Source organism: Pocillopora verrucosa, chromosome 12 (assembly GCF_036669915.1).
Source record: "Pocillopora verrucosa isolate sample1 chromosome 12, ASM3666991v2, whole genome shotgun sequence".
In the NCBI taxonomy this organism is placed as follows: Eukaryota; Metazoa; Cnidaria; class Anthozoa; order Scleractinia; family Pocilloporidae; genus Pocillopora; species Pocillopora verrucosa.
The window spans coordinates 10,243,558-10,264,438 of record NC_089323.1 but is presented as its reverse complement, the minus strand read 5'-3'; the positions used below and the strand labels follow the sequence as shown (position 1 = coordinate 10,264,438).

At 38.3% G+C, this 20,881-nt stretch overlaps 1 protein-coding gene across 2 annotated transcripts in view; it reads left to right on the top strand.

Annotated features, from left to right (window-relative positions):
- The first annotated feature begins 2,734 nt into the window (after positions 1-2,734).
- LOC131786430 (uncharacterized) overlaps positions 2,735-20,881 on the top strand; it is a 59,026-nt gene continuing 40,879 nt past the window's right edge. Inside the window, exons 1-11 of one of the 2 annotated variants that reach the window (XM_059103494.2) lie at positions 2,735-2,753; positions 6,798-6,848; positions 12,467-12,533; positions 12,646-12,663; positions 13,639-14,078; positions 14,322-14,481; positions 14,601-14,774; positions 15,043-15,216; positions 16,078-16,514; positions 18,178-18,334; positions 19,395-19,547. In XM_059103494.2, coding sequence (XP_058959477.2) covers positions 12,485-12,533; positions 12,646-12,663; positions 13,639-14,078; positions 14,322-14,481; positions 14,601-14,774; positions 15,043-15,216; positions 16,078-16,514; positions 18,178-18,334; positions 19,395-19,399 — 1,614 coding nt within the window. In that variant the 5' untranslated portion in view covers positions 2,735-2,753; positions 6,798-6,848; positions 12,467-12,484 and the 3' untranslated portion in view covers positions 19,400-19,547. Of the gene's footprint in view, positions 2,754-6,797; positions 6,849-12,466; positions 12,534-12,645; positions 12,664-13,638; positions 14,079-14,321; positions 14,482-14,600; positions 14,775-15,042; positions 15,217-16,077; positions 16,515-18,177; positions 18,336-19,394; positions 19,548-20,881 lie in introns of those variants that run through there. The other variant, XM_066159132.1, reaches the window with a different exon arrangement.

Below are 20,881 nucleotides of genomic sequence, written 5' to 3'. Positions count from 1 at the left end.
CGTATTCTGTAATGACTCAATACAATCAAACTGTTCTCCAAGTGAAAACTGTGAGCGAAAACTATCTGCTCTCCAACAAAGTGGTTACCTGCACGATTATTAGAAGAATATAAGAAATCTGCTTCAGTATGCGATGTATCACGAAGAATCGCGACGCGACAGCGGTCGCTTGTTTTATTAGGCAAAGCACCGAGCGAATGGTTAAGTTCGCGAAGAAACATAACGATAAAAGCCATGGCCAAAGAATGCAGTCCGCTTTTTCCACAGTCAACATTAAACTCCGTGGGATCAACATTTTGTTTTCCTTCGTGTTTGCGTTGTTGTTTAACAAGTGATTGACGGGCTCTTACATGACATTTGACGAAATAAAATTATCACGTTTACAGCTAACCTAGAAACATTAACAAGGCCGACTTATAGTCCGGCTCCATATTACTTTTCGGAAAGACCATTGCTTACGGTAAAGTAACATAATTCAGGTAACCGTTTGTGACAAACTGTGTTCTGTTTAAAAAGTGATTGAAAACTTTAATTTCTCAGTAAAAGCGGTAAAATAGACCCACAGCCCACGAAACATTTCAAGGCAATTTTAATTAAACACAAGGTGAATTTATGCTAATCTTTGAGAATGGGAATTTTTTTTTATATAATGGTAATTGAGCTGAGTGGAGTGCAATTTGGGCTGAAATCATACGCGTGATTACAAAATCGATCGAGCGCCCAGCACGAGTTCGATCTGAAATTACAAGTATGATTTCCGACCAAAATTGCACGAAACGAAGTTCAATTACTACTTATTACATCCATTTGATACAGGACTTGGTCACTTCAAATATTTTATTGATGCAGTACTGAGCAGGTTTGAAGTTAAATTCATCCATTTTTGGGGGGGAAAAAGTAAGAGTTTTGGAAACAAAAGTAGCAAAATTTGCCATAGGATACTCTTTGTCTATCATTTTCCTGCAATTTGATTGGTTACTTTAAACAAGCCTTGAAATCTGATTGGTTGTTATGTTTTTAGTGTGGCCAGCTCATTAGCGGGGAAAAAGATGTGATTTAAAGCAAAAAATGGTGCGATTCGTGAATAAATCGCACCAATTAGAGCCAATCAGATTACAGGGACCACCAGGGATTTCAAAATGGGTGTAATAAAATAGGAAAGCATTTAGTCGCATGACAAATCTGTACATACAGTTTGTTTATCTTCTGTTTATCTCTCGCGATACGTGCCCCCATCTTGTCTCAAATGAACATTCAAAGGAATGATTTAAATAAAAGTCTTACCGCACGAAACGATGAGTGGATTGAACACCAGTTACATTAAAATTTTCGTTTGTTTGCGGTGCTGGCAAAAATAATTTGGAGCGAACAAAATTTCTCTTCGCGCGATCTTTTCAAAAAAGGTCTACATTCGTTATTTAATTCCAATTTATTAATATTTGACAGTAAAACGAGGACCGAATAAAATGCAAAAGTAATTATGCGGCCTGCTGACGGCAGCAAAACTTTTCGGTTACCATTTCACCTAATACACCTTTTAAACTGAAATAAACTGAGACCTAAACTTCTTGACAACGAAGGCTAAATAATATTTACAATTCTGCAGTTGGTTAACTCAAGCAAAATTCAAATAACAATTTTCTTACATATTTCTTTTGGGCCACTGTCTCTTCTTCTTTGTAGTTCATTTTCCTTTTGTTTTTGACTTTGTTTTCACCAGTGTTCCCGAGCTCTTTGCCTGTGTCTCTCACGCTGTTCTTCGCCAGATCTTCGCCGCTTTACTCGGGACCTTTCTTGCTCTTTCATGTTCTGTTCTTGACTTCTTTTCCGTCTGTCTTCTCGAGCCCTCTGTCTCTCCCTTTCAAGCTGTTCTTCGCTCGAAGTGTGCCTTTTCACTCTATTTCTTTCCTGCTCTCTTTCAAGTTGCTTTTCGTCATATTTCTACCGATTTTGGCGAACTCTTTCACGCTCTTACTCCTGACTCGCTCTCTGTCTATTAATTCTTGCTCTATCTCTCTCTCTCTTTCCCGTCTTTCTTCATTTTGTGAGCCCTGTCTTCTTTGTTGTTGTTTTGAAGTTGAATTCGAGTCATTATTTTCTGTTGACATAGCTATAAGCTGAGTAACATAGCCCCGCTAGTTCAATCGAAATTGCAAAGTACTCATTAAAATGTACTCAACTACACAGTAAACTGAGTGATTTCCCGCCAATGACGCGGGTTTCATGCAAATCAACCGCGCTTACTTCACACTCACTCGCTCACGTGGAGCCCACGTTTTTTTTACGAGATCTCGCGCTTGCAGAACACAAACACTGTACCGCACTCGAGTATGCGCATTTCTTGTAACACATACATTGACGTGACCGTTCATGTGACGTTAACTTGCGCACGTGTATTCAAATACGATTGCGAGGATGAGCCCGTAAGGCTCTCGCCTGCGCATGCTCAAAGTACTACCGACCAAATTCATTTCGAACTCAGAGTCTCCTCAGCTATTTACAAGAGTTGCGCACGCGTTGTACTGAAACGTCCACTGGACAAGAATAAGGCTATGGCGTTGACGTGCCCGGAATGCAGTTGGCCGCGCATGCTAAAAGTAGCACCTTGTACGGTCGGTCGTGCGGTCTCAAGTCCAAATTTTTTCGGCTTGATGTGTTACTACTATTTCGTACAATTATGCTGCGCGCGCTTCGCGCGCTGCGAGCTCCGCTATTACTTTGCTGACAAATTCAAACCCCCGACGAACTATCAAGTAAGATTGTACGCTACTTTTAAATGTACATCAACTACTAACGCAAGAAGCCAATATATTTCTACATAACGTGAAGTTGATAAAAGCGCTCTCTCCTTTCAATACAAAAAATAAACCCAAATCCTTTTTAGCTACCTCAGTCTGGAGTATGTTATCCTTTATAACGATACAGCACATGGAAATCCGAATCCGCGCGAACTTACCTTCTTTTGATTAAATTACAAAATTAATACCGTTTCACTGAGTTCATGTTTTTATGTCTGTCTTTACTAAACAAGGGCCGAATTTAGACGCTGCGGATGACAGCGAATACAGCCACGATTATCGAAGTCATCAGAAATTAAGGACGAAAAGTCCAAACAAAATTCTGACCCAGCACGCTTGTAAATAAAGCCTGATCTACATTATTAATAGTGGTAAGCAGCCAAAGAAAACAGAGCTGTGCAACTGTTGCGTTTTTTTTTCCATTCATTTTCCGTATCTTCACAGCAAAACCACAAGAAGAAGGGAAGCGTGTATTTTCCTTGTTTTGCCCCGCGGCATTAGCAATACGTATGACAGACGGACAGACATTGTTAGTTCCCACAAGAAAGCCGTTTATAGGGCTAACAAGACTCAATTTCTGTTTCTAGAGTTACAACACGACTACTACAAAACATGCATTGCGTAGTTGTAAACTAAACAGCTTGTTCAGCAAGCTGAACGACTTCAGTTTTTTTAGCTCTCCCTTGTTATTTTGAAAGCAGAATTGGCATCCTGCCAAATAAGTTCATAAATGGCGAAATTACATTTTTCTAACACAGAAAATCCCTTGAAAGTAAAAAAGAACAGCAAATAGTAAAACAGAAAAGGGTCAACTTCTGTTGCCAGAGTTACAATCTCTTCTAAAAACATGCACAAATTACAATTTGAAAACCCTGGAGCCAGGGAGGAAATTTTCTTGCCTTTGGTTGTTCTGCGTGACATAACTGCAAACTACAAATAAAAACTTGACTAACTAGATGTCTTTGGTTTTCCTTAGGCATCGTTTGCATGAGTATGATTGTGCTCTTAATCACCAAAACATTCATTTAGCAAACATTGCAACAATAGTAGCAATGAATACATTAGCTTTCGTCCTCGCCGAAACTCGTTTACTCAGCGATTATTTGTACTTGGCCCACTTCTCCTAGAATCTCGAATAAGGTACTCTCTGAATATTGAGGATGCGACATCCACCAATTGGGGAATACCATTGTGGGGCTGCTGTGATATTTTTGTGATAGTTTTGCGGCTTTCCGAACTGCCTAGTTATAGAGAAAGGTGATATGCTGCTTAAAATGATTAGAGAGATTAAAGTGACTTCGATGCGTCCCTGTCACTTCTTTTTACACCGCGAGGTGTTCTTTTTTAACACATAGAGCTGCCATGTTTGTTTTGCATGTTACCACTTTTAGGCTCGTGCTATGTTCGCACTCAGATCTCGTGCGGTCAAAAAACCCTATATAGCCTCCTTAATAATTGATCAAAATTAGGTAACTTCGCGCGCATTCGGATTCATATATGCTATATCGTGCCTAAGGATAACATGTTCCAGACATGTGATCAGGAAAATGCTCAAGCTGAGATAGCTAATAAGGATGTGGGTTTATTTTTTGGATTAAAAAGAGAGAGCACTTCCAGCAACTTCATGTTGCGTAGAAATATATCGGCTTCAGAGAAACTCCTGCACAAAGTTTTTTAATTTACTTTGTAAACCTGTCTTCTGACATGACATAAACATTATGGATGTCAGACTATCGTCTGACATGACTAATGTCTACGCATGTTCAGATACCCATCTTGGCATAGTTCTATTGCATAACGTAGTGCTTGGCGACAAAGGAAATAGGGATCTTTCGAGTAAGATCTATCATAAACATATTTGTGCCCTTCCTACTGCTTGTTAAGAGAAACAAATTCACAAGAAACTCCTAATTTTTGCGTCTGTTAAATGATCGGAAGGACAATTTTCACAAATTGTGAATATTTTGAGAGATTCCAGTAAAGCAAATTGAAGAAAATCAAAAGCAAAGCCAAATTATCACTGACGAGCGCCTCCCTCTCGTGGAGCCTTAGCTTAATAACGAAAATCATTTTGATAATACTTGTTACAGCAAATGAAAGTGACAATAAGTCCTTGCCTTTATTTATCCTTGGATACTAAGCAACAAGTGATGATGAAAAGTAAGCTAACTTGAAATTGCTTTTTATTTAAGTTAACACCGACACAAAACATGCATGGCGGCTGTTAACAAAATTTAAATTCAATAGTTAAATCTATCATTCTTAAAAACCTTAAATTACTTAAAAACGATTCAGAGACTGGTACTATCTTTTCGCAGCCTTCATTTATTTCATAACTGATCAGTTCATGTCCACCTCCGCTAATGCCATCTATTGCATAACTTGCACTTATTGAAAAAAGTTAAACATTGGTGAAAAAGGAAGACGACTGGGTGACGGATTCCGAGAACATCTTCGCAATGTAGAAAGAAATAACAGGGACACATCGAAGCCAGTCGCTTGTCACTTTAATCTCCATAGTCATTATAAACAGCATATGGCAGTTTGTGGCCTTTCCCTATATCTTGGCAGTTCGGAAGGCCACAAAAATATCACATCAGCCCCACAATGATATTCCCCCATTGGTGGATGTCGCATCCTCAGTATTCAGAGAGTACCTGATTCAAGATTATAGGAGAAGTGGGCCAAGTCTAAACACCTTCGCGATGTAGAAAGAAAATAACAGGGACGCATCGAAGTCAGTCGCTAGTCACTTTAATCTTCATAGTCATTATAACTAGTATATGGCAGTTTGCGACCTTTCCCTATGTCTAGGCAGGTCAGAAAGCCGCAAAACTATCACAAAAATATCACAGCAGCCCCACAATGACATTCCCCAATTGGTGGACGTCGCTTCCTCAATATTCAGAGAGTACCTTATTCGAGGAGAAGTGGGTCAAGTCTAAATAATCGCTAAGTGAATGAGTTTCGACGATGACAAAAGCTAATGTATACAAAGCTACCATTGTTGCAATGTTTGCTAAATGAATGTTTTGGTGATTAAGAGCACAATCGTACTCGTGCAAACGATGCCTAAGGAAAACCAGAGACATCCAGTTAGTCAAGTTTTTATTTGTAGTTTGTAGTTATGTCACGCAGAACAACCAAAGGCAAGAAAATTCCCTCCCTGGCTCCAGGGTTTTCAAATTGTAATTTGTGCATGTTTTGTAGAAGAGATATTGTGATTCTGGCAACAGAAGTTGACCCTTTTCTGTTTTATGGTTTGCTGTTCTTATCACTTTCCAGGGTTTTTGCGTTTAAAAAAACGTAATTTCGCCATTTATGAACTTATTTGGTATGATGCCAATTCCGCGTTCAAAATAACAAGGGAGAGCTAAAAAACAGAAGTCGTTCAGCTTGCTAAACAAGCTGTTTAGTTTACAACTATGTAATACATTTTTTTTTAGTTACTGCGTTGTAACTCTAGAAACAGAAACTGAATCGTGAATCGTATATATAGCTCATGCCGTGAGGCAAAACAAGGAAAGTACTCCCTTCCCTTCTTCTTTTGGTTTTGCCTTGTAGACATGGAAAATAAATGAAAAAAATGCAATAGTTGCACAACATTTTTTTCTTTGGCTGTTTACCATTATTAACAGTGTAGACCAGGCTTTCTTTACAAGCGTGTTGGGTCAGAATTATGTTTGGACTTTTTGTCCTCAATTTTTTGATGACTTCGATGATCATGGGTAGCATTACCCTCCTAGTAGAAGTTGAAAGTAAAGCAACCTGAATCTTATTATGCTTCTCATTAAGCATTCATTACTTTTTTTAGGCTAAAAGTATCATCAAATTATAATTTTAGAATTAATTATAACCAAACCGACATGGGTTATATCATTTTCAATGAAAATGTAAATCAGTTTTGTTAACAACCGCCATACGTGTTTTGCGTAGGCGCTAGCTTAAATAAAAAGCAATTTTTAATTAGCTTACTTTTCATTATCACTTGTTGCTCAGTATCAAAGGATAAAGAAAGGCAAGGAGGCATTGTCACTTTCATTTGCTGTGGTAAGTATCAAAATTATTTTCGTTATTAAGACTCTACGAAGGGAGGCGCTAGCTAGCGATGATTTGGCTTTGCCTTTGACTTTCTTCAATTTGCTGCGGTGAAGTCTCTCAAAATTTTCACAATTTGTGAAAATCGTCCTTGAGGGGTTTCAAAAGCAGTTTCCTCGTTATTTGCAATTTTGTGATTTCTACCTCCATCTCAAATTTGGTCTAATGAATTTTTCTCTTAACAAGCACTAGAAAGGGCACAAATATGTTTATGATAGATCTTACTTGAAAGCTCCCTATTTCTTTTGTCGCCAAGCATTACGTTATGGAATAGAACTATGCTAAGATCGGTATCTGAACATGCGTAGACGTTATTCATGTCAGACGATAGTCTGACATCAATAACGTTTATGACATGTCAGACGACAAGTTTACAAAGTATATTCAAAACTTTGTGCAGGAGTTTCTCTGAAGCCAATATATTTCTACGCAACATGAAGTTGGTAGAAGCGCTCTCTCTTTTTAATCCAAAAAATTAAACCCAAATCCTTATTAGCTATCTCAGCTTGTGCATTTTCCTGATCACATGTCTGGAGCATGTTATCCTTAGGCACGATATAGCATATATGAATTCGGATCCATGCGAAGTTACCTAATTTTGATCAGTTATTAAGTAGGTTCCATAGGGTTTTTTGACCGCACAAGATCTGGGTACGAACATAGCACGAGCCTAAAAATTGGCAACTTGCCAAACAAACATGGCAGCTCGATGCGATCGCACGATTGTTTTCTGAAAAGGTGTGTTAAAAATAGTTAAAAACATTGCAGTTTTTAGATGATGGAGTCTAGGGTTTCCAGCAACGGCACCTGTAATATTCATAAACCTTCTACGCCCGAAATAGAGATCAACCCGAAAAACTTAGGAGTTTCCAAGGCAGTTTCCTTGTTATTTGCAATTTTGTGACTTCTACCTCCATCTCAAATTTGGTCTTATGAATTTTTTTCTCTTAACAAGCACTAGGAAGGGCACAAATATGTTTATGATAGATCTTACTCGAAAGATCCCTATTTCCTTTGTTGCCAAGCATTACGGAATTGAATAGATCTTAGCTAAGATCGGTATCTGAGCATGCGTAGACTTTCGAATCTGTCGCCTTTTGGCAATCTTTCTCACGGTTTTTTTTTTCGGGTTGATCTCTTTTTCAGGGGTAGAAGGTTTATGAATATTACGGGTGCAGTTGCTGGAAACCCTGGCTTCCATCACATAAAAACTGTATTGCTGTAAACTATTTTGAACACATCTTTCCAGAAAACAATCGTGCGATGGTATCGAGCTGTCATGTTTGTTTCGCATGTTGCCACTTTTAAGCCCGTGCTATTTTCGCACCCAGATCTCAAATGATGCTTTTAGCCTAAAACAAGTAATGGATGCTTGATGAGAAGGCTAATAAATCCAGATTGCTTCAAACAAAATTCTGACCCAACACGCTTGAAAAGAAAGCCTGACCTACATTATTAGTAATAGTAAACAGCCAAAGAAAACAATGTTATGGAACTATTTTCTTTTTTTTCCATTTATTTTCCATGTCCACACGGCAAAACCAAAAGAAGAGAGGAAGCGAGTATTTTCCTTGTTTTGCCTGGCGGCGTAAGCTATATATACGATTCACAATTCAATTTCTGTTTCTAGAGTTACCCCGCAGCAACTACAAAACATGCATTGCGTAGTTGTAAACTAAACAGCTTGTTTAGCAAGCTGAACGAATTCCGTTTTATTTAGCTCTCCCTTGTTATTTTGAATGCAGAATTTAACGATAATTTTTCAAACATATTTACGTCAAATTTTCAAAATATATAATGAAATTGGTAATCCACATGAATTGCCTCGGCGAAAGTAATCATGCACCTACCGACAGAAAGTGAAAAATATCAAAATACCCTCAATACTCTGTTGAAACAAGGTGTTGTGTATTTAATTAAAGGAGTCAATTTTCTAATAAGCTGGTACAATCATGTTACTTGAGTTAAGTAATTTCACATCATTCAGTAATCCCACAGTGATATTACTAGCATTACTACAAGTACTATGTTCTCAATACACTACACAAGGCATATCAGTCTGAGGGTTCACAATCTTCTCAGTCTTTTTGTTAAATAGAGCGGTTTTCTTTTACAAAAGTAAATGAGACGGATCTATCATCACTTCGTAATTGCTTGATTGAATGAAACGTGAGCTTATTTATGAGGATTTGATGAGAATTTTCAAGATAATTATATTTCTTGCTTATAAAAGCTGCTGACTGCGAAGGCGAGCCTTCGCAATCGATAGTCTACCGTTCCAGAAGGAACCTCCAAAAATCGGGATCAGCTGATAGAAGGCCAAAGGCAACCTTGTTGTTCGGGAAACTCCTTTTGTCCTTTGTTACTATCATTTACATTATTCAGCACTTAAAATTCTCACTTCAAAAGCCACTTGTAGTACTATTAATGCAAATGAGGATTAATGAGGATTAATGAGGAAACTGACGAGAGTATCATAGCCAAGTGGTTAACCTCTTGCACTGAGCACTTTGGCTCTGATTTTCCAGAGATGTACCCTTCGTATTAATGTTGATTCGCATCAGAAGAAGCAAAGATTAACTAGAACAATTTTAAGAGTTTTTCGCATTTAATTATTGCGTATACTGTACGACTAGCTCTAATAAATGCGGCGGAATTGGAACGAAATGGCTGTTTTTCTTTACCTTTATTGAGGAATGTTGTGTTGTGATGGAAAAGAACATCAGCAAAAAGCTTGTAAATAGAATTAGTTACCAAATATGATACAAACGATGCTTAAAAGGAACGTTTGGAAGGGGGGTCCATATCCGTTAGCGAATTTGGACGGGGGTCCGAGTCCGCGGGGGGTTCAAATCCTCTGTGACACGGCACTCCAGGAGAGAAATCAGGGCTGAAATGCCCAAAGCCACTCCGATCTTTGCTTTCCATGAATCAAGTAAACCTTTTTAAAAGTTAAAATTCTCATTAAAATGTAAAATTCTTCAGTCCACTTTAATAAGTTTCGAATCTAATTCGTTACATCAATTTGTAGAACCCGCGAAACAGGCCATATGGCAAGGGGAAAAATTTGCACAATCACGTCACGCAATATATCAAGCTAGGTTTGTCCAATTGATTTTGATGGTCGTAAGAAAATGTCGAGTTTGTCGATCAAAACCGTTGTGGTCCATAAGAGCGTAACATCATAAATGATGGAAACAAATCTGCGGAAAGGAGGGTTAGTTCATTGGGTTCCGTGAACTAAATCTCAGGAGAAACTGCCAGAATTGTTTCAGAGTGTATGCGTGTTGTTTTGTAAATATAAACACTGTAACCTATTTTAACTTGTTTTTGTGTCCTTTTAAGCAACGCGATATGTCTGTTATGACCAGAGTGCCAAATTTTATTCTTTAATTTAATCTTCTCCACACTGTGCGTAGTTCATGACCTGATATTTCAACGTAAATTATCGAGAAGGCGCCTTCCGATCACCTTTGTCTACTTTTTAAGTCACGCAAGCGTGCAAGCGTTACGACCGATCACGTTTACGGAATGTTTTAGGACAACTCGGCATGTATTCTCCATTCAGTTGCTACGAAAACCTAAAATCCTCCCCGTAGAAGATAAACGAACGAAGTTTGAACTGCCAAAAGGAGATCTTGGTCGATTTTCGGAATCATGCAAATGATCTTTGACACCAGCGCAATTGAGTAAAAACATAGATTTGCGTTGTTTTTAAGAAGTTGGTGGATGGAAGCTAGAGATATACCCGCGGGTTTGAGGCAATCCGTGACCTCATTGGTGTATAAACTATGCACTGATATGCTTTTTCAGCCCAAATAACGCCTGCATTTCGAGAATTCTTTCGTACAAAGTAGTGAAATTTTGATATGCAAATTAAGGTCAAAGAGAAGGGTCTCCTCTGATCACGCTGGTATGAAAAATATTTCAGCTGAAGTTTCCATATTTTGTCTGTGAACTAACTGAATACATCTTACAACTTGTATCAAGATGGAATTCCGTGAGCTACATTGTTGCAGTCGCTGCGCGCTGGACAAAATCTTTGAAATTTACACTTTCGATCGCTGTCTACAGGGGTGGTCTGGCCAAAAATCATTTTTGACTTGTGGCGACGCAAAAAAAGAGAATTGGAGAACAACTGAACTATTTTTGAAACATGTGCCCTAAACCCTTTTCATGGGCAAAAAGTAAAAGAAAACTTTTTTCCGACGGGAAGTCGAGAGGACCGCTCTTAGCGAAAGAGGCACTTAAGCGAAGTTGTTTGGCTTCTTATCCTTTTTCAAGATTGCAGTTTTCTTTCATGTTTATGTACCTTATCACCCTTTCTTTCTTTTCTTCTCACATCATGCAATAAGTTCTCTGGGAATATATTGAGTGTGGTATCAGCTTTTGGTCTTGCATTTTGAATGCAGTCTTTGTCAATAATACCAAAAAAAAGAGGAAACTTATGCTCGAACATGATGGCAAAAAGGCAGAAGTCAATTTAGTGTCATGTGCCTCTTGGTACTTGCCTTCTTTGGGGTACTGTGGTGACTCAATTTAAAGCCCGAGGCGCTTATTTACCTATTGCAACATTATGGTAGACGCTTATTAGGAGAAGGGTGCTTATTTTCTGTTTTCAAGATGATGCAAAGTGTGCGAAAAAAAAGTGTTCATGTTTCATTAAAAAGGGTAAAATATAACGGAAAACGGAATTGTTATTCCTCCTGGCTAAAACGAACAGCCAAGCAATTGCCGCAGAATTTGAAGACGGATCGTTCGTTCGAAGGAACTGCGCGCTGATGTGGACATAATAGTTGAGAGACTGACACATTGACCGCTGTTTTTAATTTGTAATGAGGTTCTAAGTGAGCAATTAAATGAAGATGAACCAGGGTTGATCTCAATGTACATGTGTTCCAATGGTGATATTACTGAAATAGGATAGGGCTCATATCAGTGAAAAAGAGGTGCTTACTAACAAAAATAAATTCTAAGGGTACACTTATAGGAGAGAGAGAGAGAGTGTGTGTTTACTGGGATGGGGGCGCTAAATCGAGTCATTACACTAAGATACTTCTAAAAATTTTCTCTTCAAAGAAAGAAGAACATAATTGTAGATAACTTCAAGGTTAGCCGTTGACTTAACTGCCATGCTCATACTATTTATAACTGCAAAGTCATGTTGCGGTTTGGGAGGAACATGTTCAAATACATTTCACCACAGTAGCCCTTGCTGTTTAAGAACTACCATATGGAAGAAACCGATAAATTGACACCTGTCTTAGTTACCTGCCCCTTTGTCTCCTATACCAAGAAGATGCGAAAATTATCGTGCACAAGGAAGTACAAGATCGCCATCTTAAAGGAACCCCTTTTGACTTGAGCCAATTTAATGTTGTATGCAGAAACTAATTCCTTTTCGAACACTCTGGTCTTAAAATATAATTATCCACTTCTAATAACGTTTATTTCACCTTCGGGCAGTTTCATACATGTCATTCATTTCAAGTTTCGCGAGCCCTTGAGTTTTTAATGTGTTTTCGAAGGTCTCTTTGCTACTATCTCTCCTCTTTACTTTTTGTTTGCAGATTTTGGGTGATTTTAATATGAAGACCCTGTGGCTTGTCATCGTCGTGGCATTAAGCGTATCTTTAGGTAACAAACAAAAAAAGAATATTTGCACATGCACAAAGTTATAAGACTTAATTATTTTGAATCGTCTGGGTCTCTTGTCTAACATGTTTTTATGTCTAATTCCTCTCCACAGAGAAATCATCTGTAGAAGGTCTGTATACGTTTATTTTTTTTTCTAATTTCCGTTCTAAGCGAATGGTATTGACGAATTTACCTCTAACTTATAAGAAAGAAAATATTCCGTCCGTGAAAAGTCTTATCCATTTTTCCTTCAAAGTTAAGTTGAGCAAAAAGTGATTCAGTTCCGATGTTTATTGCTTGTAGACGTTTCGAATTAATGCGCAGTCAGCTTTATTAATTGATGCATAAATCACTCTGATGAACAAAAGTTAGCAGAATGGATTAACCTTCATTCTTTCGACTTTGTTGTCTTTCATTACCACCCATTGGGGACCCTACATTATGCATTCAGTTCTTGGATAGAGAAAACAATGACAAAAACAATACATTGCCATTGGGAAAACAGACTTGTTTTACAATAGCATGGGGCTGTGTGGAAATTTTACCTGGTAATTTCACGCTGTTGTTTTGCAGAGGAGTGTTTAGGAATGCATAAAGTTTTAAAACGCACTTTCTGAGCCATTATTCTGCCAGAAGCATCTTTTGTTTTGCCTCGTTTTCGTTGTCGTCGCCTTCGTGGTTTGCATAGACATTGAAGAATCGAACGCAATTACGTTCGAATGATTTATTGTAATGATAATGATGATCATTTTACTTTACCAAGATGACGTCGTCAGTATTTGAGTACTGTTAACACTAGGGATCCTAAGAAAAAGATTGAACAAAAATGCATTTGGGATTGTACAGCAGTTTAGCATTGATTGGGAAAATACCGCTGAAAAATCAAGTTCAAATCTAATTTAAAAAAACCTTAAAATTTTTTCAAATGACTGATGCGTTACCTCCACCTCGTGAGTTGGCTCACTGAAGAAGAAATATGCTCCACCTTCTTAATCTGTGATTACAGCGACGGATTATATAACGAAAAGGGCCATCGGAGGGTTTATATCACAGCTAGAACCTCTGTTGTTAAGACATAAACTTAATATTCTACGATCGTTTATAGGTGGATGTCTTGATCAGAAAATGGACATCGCCATTCTCGGTGACGTGTCTAGGAGCATGAACAAGTACCACCGAAATAAGTTAACACTACTGGTTTATTCATTGGTGAACAAACTAAGGGTTTCTGCTGCAGGAAATCACTATGCTCTTGGCACTTTTGGAGCATATGCTCCAATTCACTTCTACTTGAATTCAGGAAGATACTACTACTCAAAAAACTTAAAGGACATAGTTAAAGCCCGTTTTAATTTTGTTCCAAAGTTAGTGGGAACACGCACTGATCTCGCCATGAAAAACGCGTTAAATATATTTACCAAAGAAAAAGGAGACAGGCCTGACGCTAAGAATGTCTTGTTCGTCTTTACTGATGGAGCACCGTTCATTGGCGAATGGGATAAGAGAAAACGGATTCCTTTTGGACCGTCAACAAATGCTCTGGAGGTAATATAGCTAGACTGTTATTACTTACATGCAGCAAGTGTGTTTAAAATTACCTTTTTAATTGTATCAGTCTGTAGTTTAACAGAATTTAATACCTTTCCCCACACCCAAGAACACCAAAGTAAAATATCATGGAGGCTACTGTGAAAACAAAACTAATTCATGCACTGGTGAGGGAAGAGAAATGCCGAAGAAAAACCCCTACATTATTCTGATTGATGTTTTGAACTTTCACCTGACCAGGCCAGAGGTGTGAGCATAGTTGTTATTGGAGTTGGTAAGGACTTATACAAAAGAAAAGAACAAATGAAATGGATAGCTGGCAAAAAGGGAAAAGTTCTTCTGTATGGCAGCTTCGACGCACTCATCAAAAGTCTGAACCAGATCCTGCAAGCTACATGCCGTAAGTTTATCAGTGGTTTCCTTTAAATGCGTCTCTTTGCTGATTCCTTTCCTGACCCTTATGTCGAAAAATGACCAATCTCATTTAATAAAAATTGATCTTTCTTTTCCACTAAACAGCGGTTGACGGGGGATACACAGATTGGTCTGAGTCGAAGTGCAGTGTGACGTGCGGAGGAGGAGTGAAGATACTTACAAGAACCTGCACAAATCCCCCGCCATCTAACGGTGGAAAGGACTGCAGGTTGCTTGGGCCAGCAAAAAAGACAGTTCCATGTAACGAACAGAAATGTCGTAAGTATTCATTTAGTAACTTTCTGCCTTAACTTATCTTTTTGATGGAATTGATGATCATAAGCTTGCAACTAGATATGATTTCGATGGTCAAGACAAAGTTTAGGTGCAATTATAGTAATATTCCTTGTAGGTAAAAAAAGAAAAGGAATACTTTAAAACAGCTAAGGCTTTTCTAAGCTACCGTTTACATTACGGCAAATGGTTTTCTCTAAAATGGATCACAGAAAAACAGATTTAAATTTTGGATCATTGTTCTCTATTAAAGCTGTTGACGGGGGATACACAGATTGGTCTGAGTCGAAGTGCAGTGTGACGTGTGGCGGAGGGGTGAAGACGCTTACAAGAACCTGCACAAATCCCCCGCCATCTAACGGTGGAAAGGACTGCAGTTTGCTTGGGCCAGCAAAAAAGACAGTTCCATGTAACGAACAAAAGTGCCGTAAGTTTTTTTTTAAACCATTTTCTTGAGACAAATTAGTCATTGCAACGCCTGGAGGTGTGATTTTAAGACCAGCTTAGGTAGAACATAGGGAAACATCCATTGTATGAGGATATTAAAACAATTCTTTGGAAAGGACTGTAGTGAACTGGGACCAGCTAAAAAGACAGCTCCATGTAACGAACAGAAATGCCGTAAGTATTATGGAAATAGTTTTTGTTGGTCCTAATCTTTTTGAGAGAATTAGTCGATGCAAAGACTATGATTTACGTGTTTAAGAATGACTTTGAATGCATTTGAAATTTTTTTTTTTTACGTAGAGATGAAAACTGCTTTAGAAAATAATTCAAGCATTGGAAAGTTTCTTTTAGGACGCATAGTGTACTTTTCTATGGAATTAACTAAATTGCAGACCAGACCGCGACTCCGTCATTTTTCATTCTTTTCACTGAACTGCAATCACTCACATGCTTTCAAGATAAACGTTTGCTGTAAACACTGAGTAACCTGCACAAAACATTACAGTTTTAGCGGTGGCATATCAAGCGAATTTGGTCGATTAATTAACTCGCATTCTGGCAATACAGTTAAAGTTTCTATTAGATATTTATCGTACGCAAAGTCTACATAAGCAATCCACGAGTCCATGATTGAGTGATTCTTCGAGCGGATGAGGGACTAAAACAAAATCAACTAAAAAGATAAGTAATTCGTGAGCCCATCTGGGTAAAAGTTATCCATCAATAGACCCGTCATGTAAATTGAAATAAAGCTATTCAAACGGATCTGATCGGTATGTTTCTAGAATGTTGAAAATGCTTTATGATGCTTTAATTGAAAATTCTCCAATATCTCCCACAGCTCCTCCATGTATAGCAGGACTCGACGTTGGAATTGTTCTCGACAAATCCAAGAGTATAAGGATACCCAATCTCAAAAAAGTCATCGAGTTCTTAGGTAACCTCGTTAAAAACTTCAACCCTACACCTGACGCTGATCACTTCGGTTTTATCACGTTTAACGGAAAGGCCCGAATGGTGTTTAAATTTGCTGACCCACAATTTCACGAGAAGGATGCGCTCTTGAAGAAAATAGCAGAGGAACCAATTCAACTGAAATTTAAGACTCGAACAGATCTGGCTTTGAAAATGGCGGACGACGAGTTGTTTACCGAAGCAGGAGGAGACAGGCCAGACAAACCAAATGTCATGATTGTACTCACAGATGGAAAGCCAAATCATCCAAAAAAAGACTTTGATTTCAAGGCATTTGCTAAAGATATATCGGAAGATTTCAAGGCGAGTGTAAAGTAGCTATGTCGAGGCTTGATTAATAAGAACGGAAGGGTAAAACAATGGGAATTTAAACTTATTGAGTTTAATTTTTCAATCCATTTGAACTGAAAGTTAAGACATCGATGATAAAAGAAGTTCGAGAAGTATGACAAAGCATTGAAATCACAACTGAAAAAGAGCAACATTGATTTATTTCGCGAAAAACCTGTAATAAATAAGGAAGCATTGTTCTCTTATTTTGTCATATGTTAACAGGTAGTTTCATATAAGAACGGTACAATATGTCAATCTGCGCAATATCTACCACCACCAGCTATATTGATTTGAATTCCATCGAGAACTTTAACTGAATTGGAGCGTTAGAATGTGAACACTATTTTCAGAAGGTTTCGCCAGAGTCAATGAAGATAAATTTTTAAGCTTAGGATGCGGTTATTCATAGTGGTGAATTCACTTCTGTGTAAAGTATAGTCCTTCATCTCACGACGTAGTCACTTCCAGTAGGGATTGCAGCGTTTCGACTGTAACTGACTGTGAGTTCTCTTCAAGTGGTACTGAAGAATCCTGTAAATAACGCCTTCTTGTTTAGCCCCCACCGAGTTCAAATCTACGACAGATTTGCCAGATGTCAAAGGTCTTTCCGAACAACTTCCCCTCTGCCTATAGCCACCAGGAATACGAGCCCTTTTCAAGTCGGAGACTACGTTACGATCATGCATAAAACGGCTGTTGGGTGTGGTTGACTCATCTAAACAAGATAACGTGGTTTATAGGATTCTCTGTGAGTCTGGCAAAGCTTAAATCGGCAAGAATTTTATGGCAGAGGATCAACAAGTATAACAGGGGTATCGGACTCCCCTGGACACAAACCTCCCCCGTTACAGAGAACGCCCACATCGGACTCTGCCCGCTCTGGGACAAAGTAAAGCATATTGATCGTTATCTTCATTATTACACAACCGTGGTTAAAAGAGACTTTTCATAAAAGAGTTCACCCTAACAACACCAATAGGGACAGCGTAGTCCAAATCCCACAATTAAGTACAAATCCCACGATTAAAGAACACAACTACAGGAAAGCTTTGCGATATCAGATCACTGCGAGACCAGTTCTTCAAGACGCCCAGCACGGTTGAATAATGCTAGTCAATCAAAGCTGAACAGAACGGTTCATATGGCGAGGCGTGCCCAGTCGACATTATCGCTTGAAGAAAACTAGCATGAAATCGAAACGTCGCGATCTACAACAGAAGAGATTTCACTGTGAGACAAATGATTATACTTCAAATACAAACTTGCAATACTTTGCTGAGTACACACAATTGAAGTGCTCCCCTTTTCCTTCGCTCTTTTGCATTACTAATTAAGACATAGAGAAATCAAATACCGAAGGTAACATTGGTTGCTTTAGTTTTGACAAGCGAGTTATGTCAGGCTTTGATTAATGAGTTAAGTCCCTATAACACGGTGGTTTTGCTTCAGGAAATTAACTTCAAATACGCTGAAAAAATTTGACTGCAAACGCGGGGACAGCTCAAACAACCCACACATACATCACACCAAAGAATAAAACACCAATTTCTCGGAGGCACAAAGCGCGGTTTACAATCAACTAGAGTTGTAACAATAACTAATGATAAACTTCGTATTTTGGTCTTCGTTTTAGGCGAAAGACGTCAGCGTTGTTGCTGTCGGGATTGGTTCAGATATAAGGGAGGGAACCTTGCAGGAAATTGCAGGTGAAGGTAACCCAGTGGTGCAAGAAGACGACTTCAGTATGCTGGTCGAAATGTTGAACAAAATCAAAGGATCGGCCTGTTCCGGTGAGTATTTAGACGCCTAAATTGAATCATCTGTCGACAAAATCCCACGACAAACTTATGCCCATTTTAATCACGTTGAGGAGTTCAAGGCGACATAATTTTGTTTCACTGTCATTACTCCTCTAAAACTTTTTGGGCTGAAGACCACAAAAGTTAGCATTGGCCGCTAACTTGACTTTTGCAACTTAGCCTTCTTATTATGAATTAACGCAATCGTAGTTAAAGTAGGTTATAGTCGTCTTATTCACTGAGAACCTCACTTTTTCTTTTAAAATTCAGTAAAAACTACCTTTCTACGCTAGTGTGGTGGTTTCGATATTCTGCAGCAAATAAATCTTTGAGAGGTTATAATGATCAAAATTTTTCTTTCAAACTGTTTGGCATGATGTAGTAGAGATTTGTTTTTTTTTCTTTTTTCTTCAAAAATCACAATTAAAAGAGTTAATCCTAAACGATGTGGCCTAAATACGTTAAATAGGTTTACAAACGACGGGTTCAATACTGGATAAAATATATATCATTTTTCCATTTCTGGGAGAGGTTTGTGTCGGTTCGCGTGACCCGATCCAAACCCTTTTCCCTTTTTAAATTCGCTGCTTCTATCGCGGGCTTAGCACTGGATAAACTAGATTTTTTCTTTCATTTCAGGGATTACCCGAACCGACCCAGAAATCCCTCCCTTTTTAACTCTGCCGCTTCTTTCGCGGGCTTAGTACTGGATAAACTAAACTTTTTTCTCTCATTTTCCGGGTTACCCAAACTGTTTTTGACTCCGCTGCTTCTATCGTACCGCTTATCATTTCGCTACGTTTTAATTACTTAACGCCTAACACAAGCTATTTTTCATAACATTTGTTTCTCGTGAGTATTTTGACGTGATGCAATAAATAGAATATACAGAAATCTTATGCCTGAGTAGAAGCAAACGAAGAGGGCTAAAATATAATTAATATATCATTGTTATCAGCCGGAATCACTGCATGAAACACAATTGCTTGTGTGGCTTCTTTCGGTTCTAACTTAAGTGAATTAAACAGAGCTGTTTTTGCTTACTTTTCAGGCTAAAGACGTTCGACGAGCAGAACATGACGCCCATCAAGAGGGGTATAATGGTGCAGGGCTATTGTAGTTTTACTTTCAAGACATTCTTTATCTGCAGATGATATTGATGATACTCAGAGATGGATAAATAAAAGCCATTCCAGTAAAAGTACTTTATTTGTGATGTTCATCATTTTACTTAAGAGAACTTTATTTATAATTCCTTTTAGTAAAAACTGGAGCGTAGTTTTTTGTCATTTCATGTCTTCCAACTAGCTCAACGAAGCCATGTTTTAAGCTTGTAACCATGCTCCCACTTCATACCCTAGCTCCGACAAATATGGGTAATGAATTCGTCAGCAAATTGAAAATAAAACCTCTGTGAGCAAACAGTAAGCCAAAAGCAGAATAAAAAGAGTTTGCCTCAGAGCTTACAAGTAAAGAAAGTATAGAAAACTTTAGACTACCAGATCCACTGAAAAAGATACTGAATTGAGTATATGTAACAGAAAATTAAACAACTTTTATTTACTAAATTTGTAACATGATTCTTTTACGGTAGCGATAACAAAAGTCAATTGTTTCAGGATGGCGTAATACAGCCAACGCTATCTACTGCATACCCTGTGTAAGGTGTTGCAAATAGTTATACATCGGCGAAACAGGAAGATGAGGAGACGACCGATTCCGAGAACACATTCGTGGCGTAGAAAGGAATTGGAACCAATCGGTAGACACTTTAATCTCCCAAATCATTATCAGCAACATATAGCAATCTGCGGCCTTTGCCCACTGTTAGAATATAAGGTAGGCTGCAAAACTCTTGAACAAAATTTCAAGTGTCTTTCAAATCGGCTCCCTTTATCCCTTTTTATTCAACTCATTTATTCTTAAGTTTTTCACGTCGCCATGTTCCCACCAATAACGTAACTCCATTTTTTTGTATCTAAACCACACACAAACCATGCACAATTCCTCCATCAGCTCTGCTCGAAACGTCAGCTTCAGAAACTCTTTACAGTGGTCAATTTACATTATCAACTCAGTTAATAAAACAAAAGTATCAATGTAAAGTATCTAAAAGAGAACCTGATCAAGGTTCACTCACCTGCAAAGTTTCGTGGAAATCCTCCAAATTGCTAATCACTTCCAATGCTTCCATCTGTTTTAATATGGAAGTATGCCTTCAATCACAAATGTGAGAGCCCTTAAGGTGGAGTAAATAATATTGAAGGCAAACGAAAATAACTGATAGCTGTCTCCCTAAGGGGTTTTTGTTACAGTTACTTGCAGCCTACTGCGTATGGCATTCTTGATGACCTTCAACATCTACGGAGGCGGTGCATCAGGCCCCTAGTTGTTTAAATGATGGACAGCGTTATCAACCTTACGAACAACCGGAGCCAAATGTTTTAGACTAACAATCCACAACTAAATTTCGTTCTTTTGTGCTAAGCTGCCTTTATAAAATGTATCTCCATTAACCCAGCATTGGTCTGTATAGGC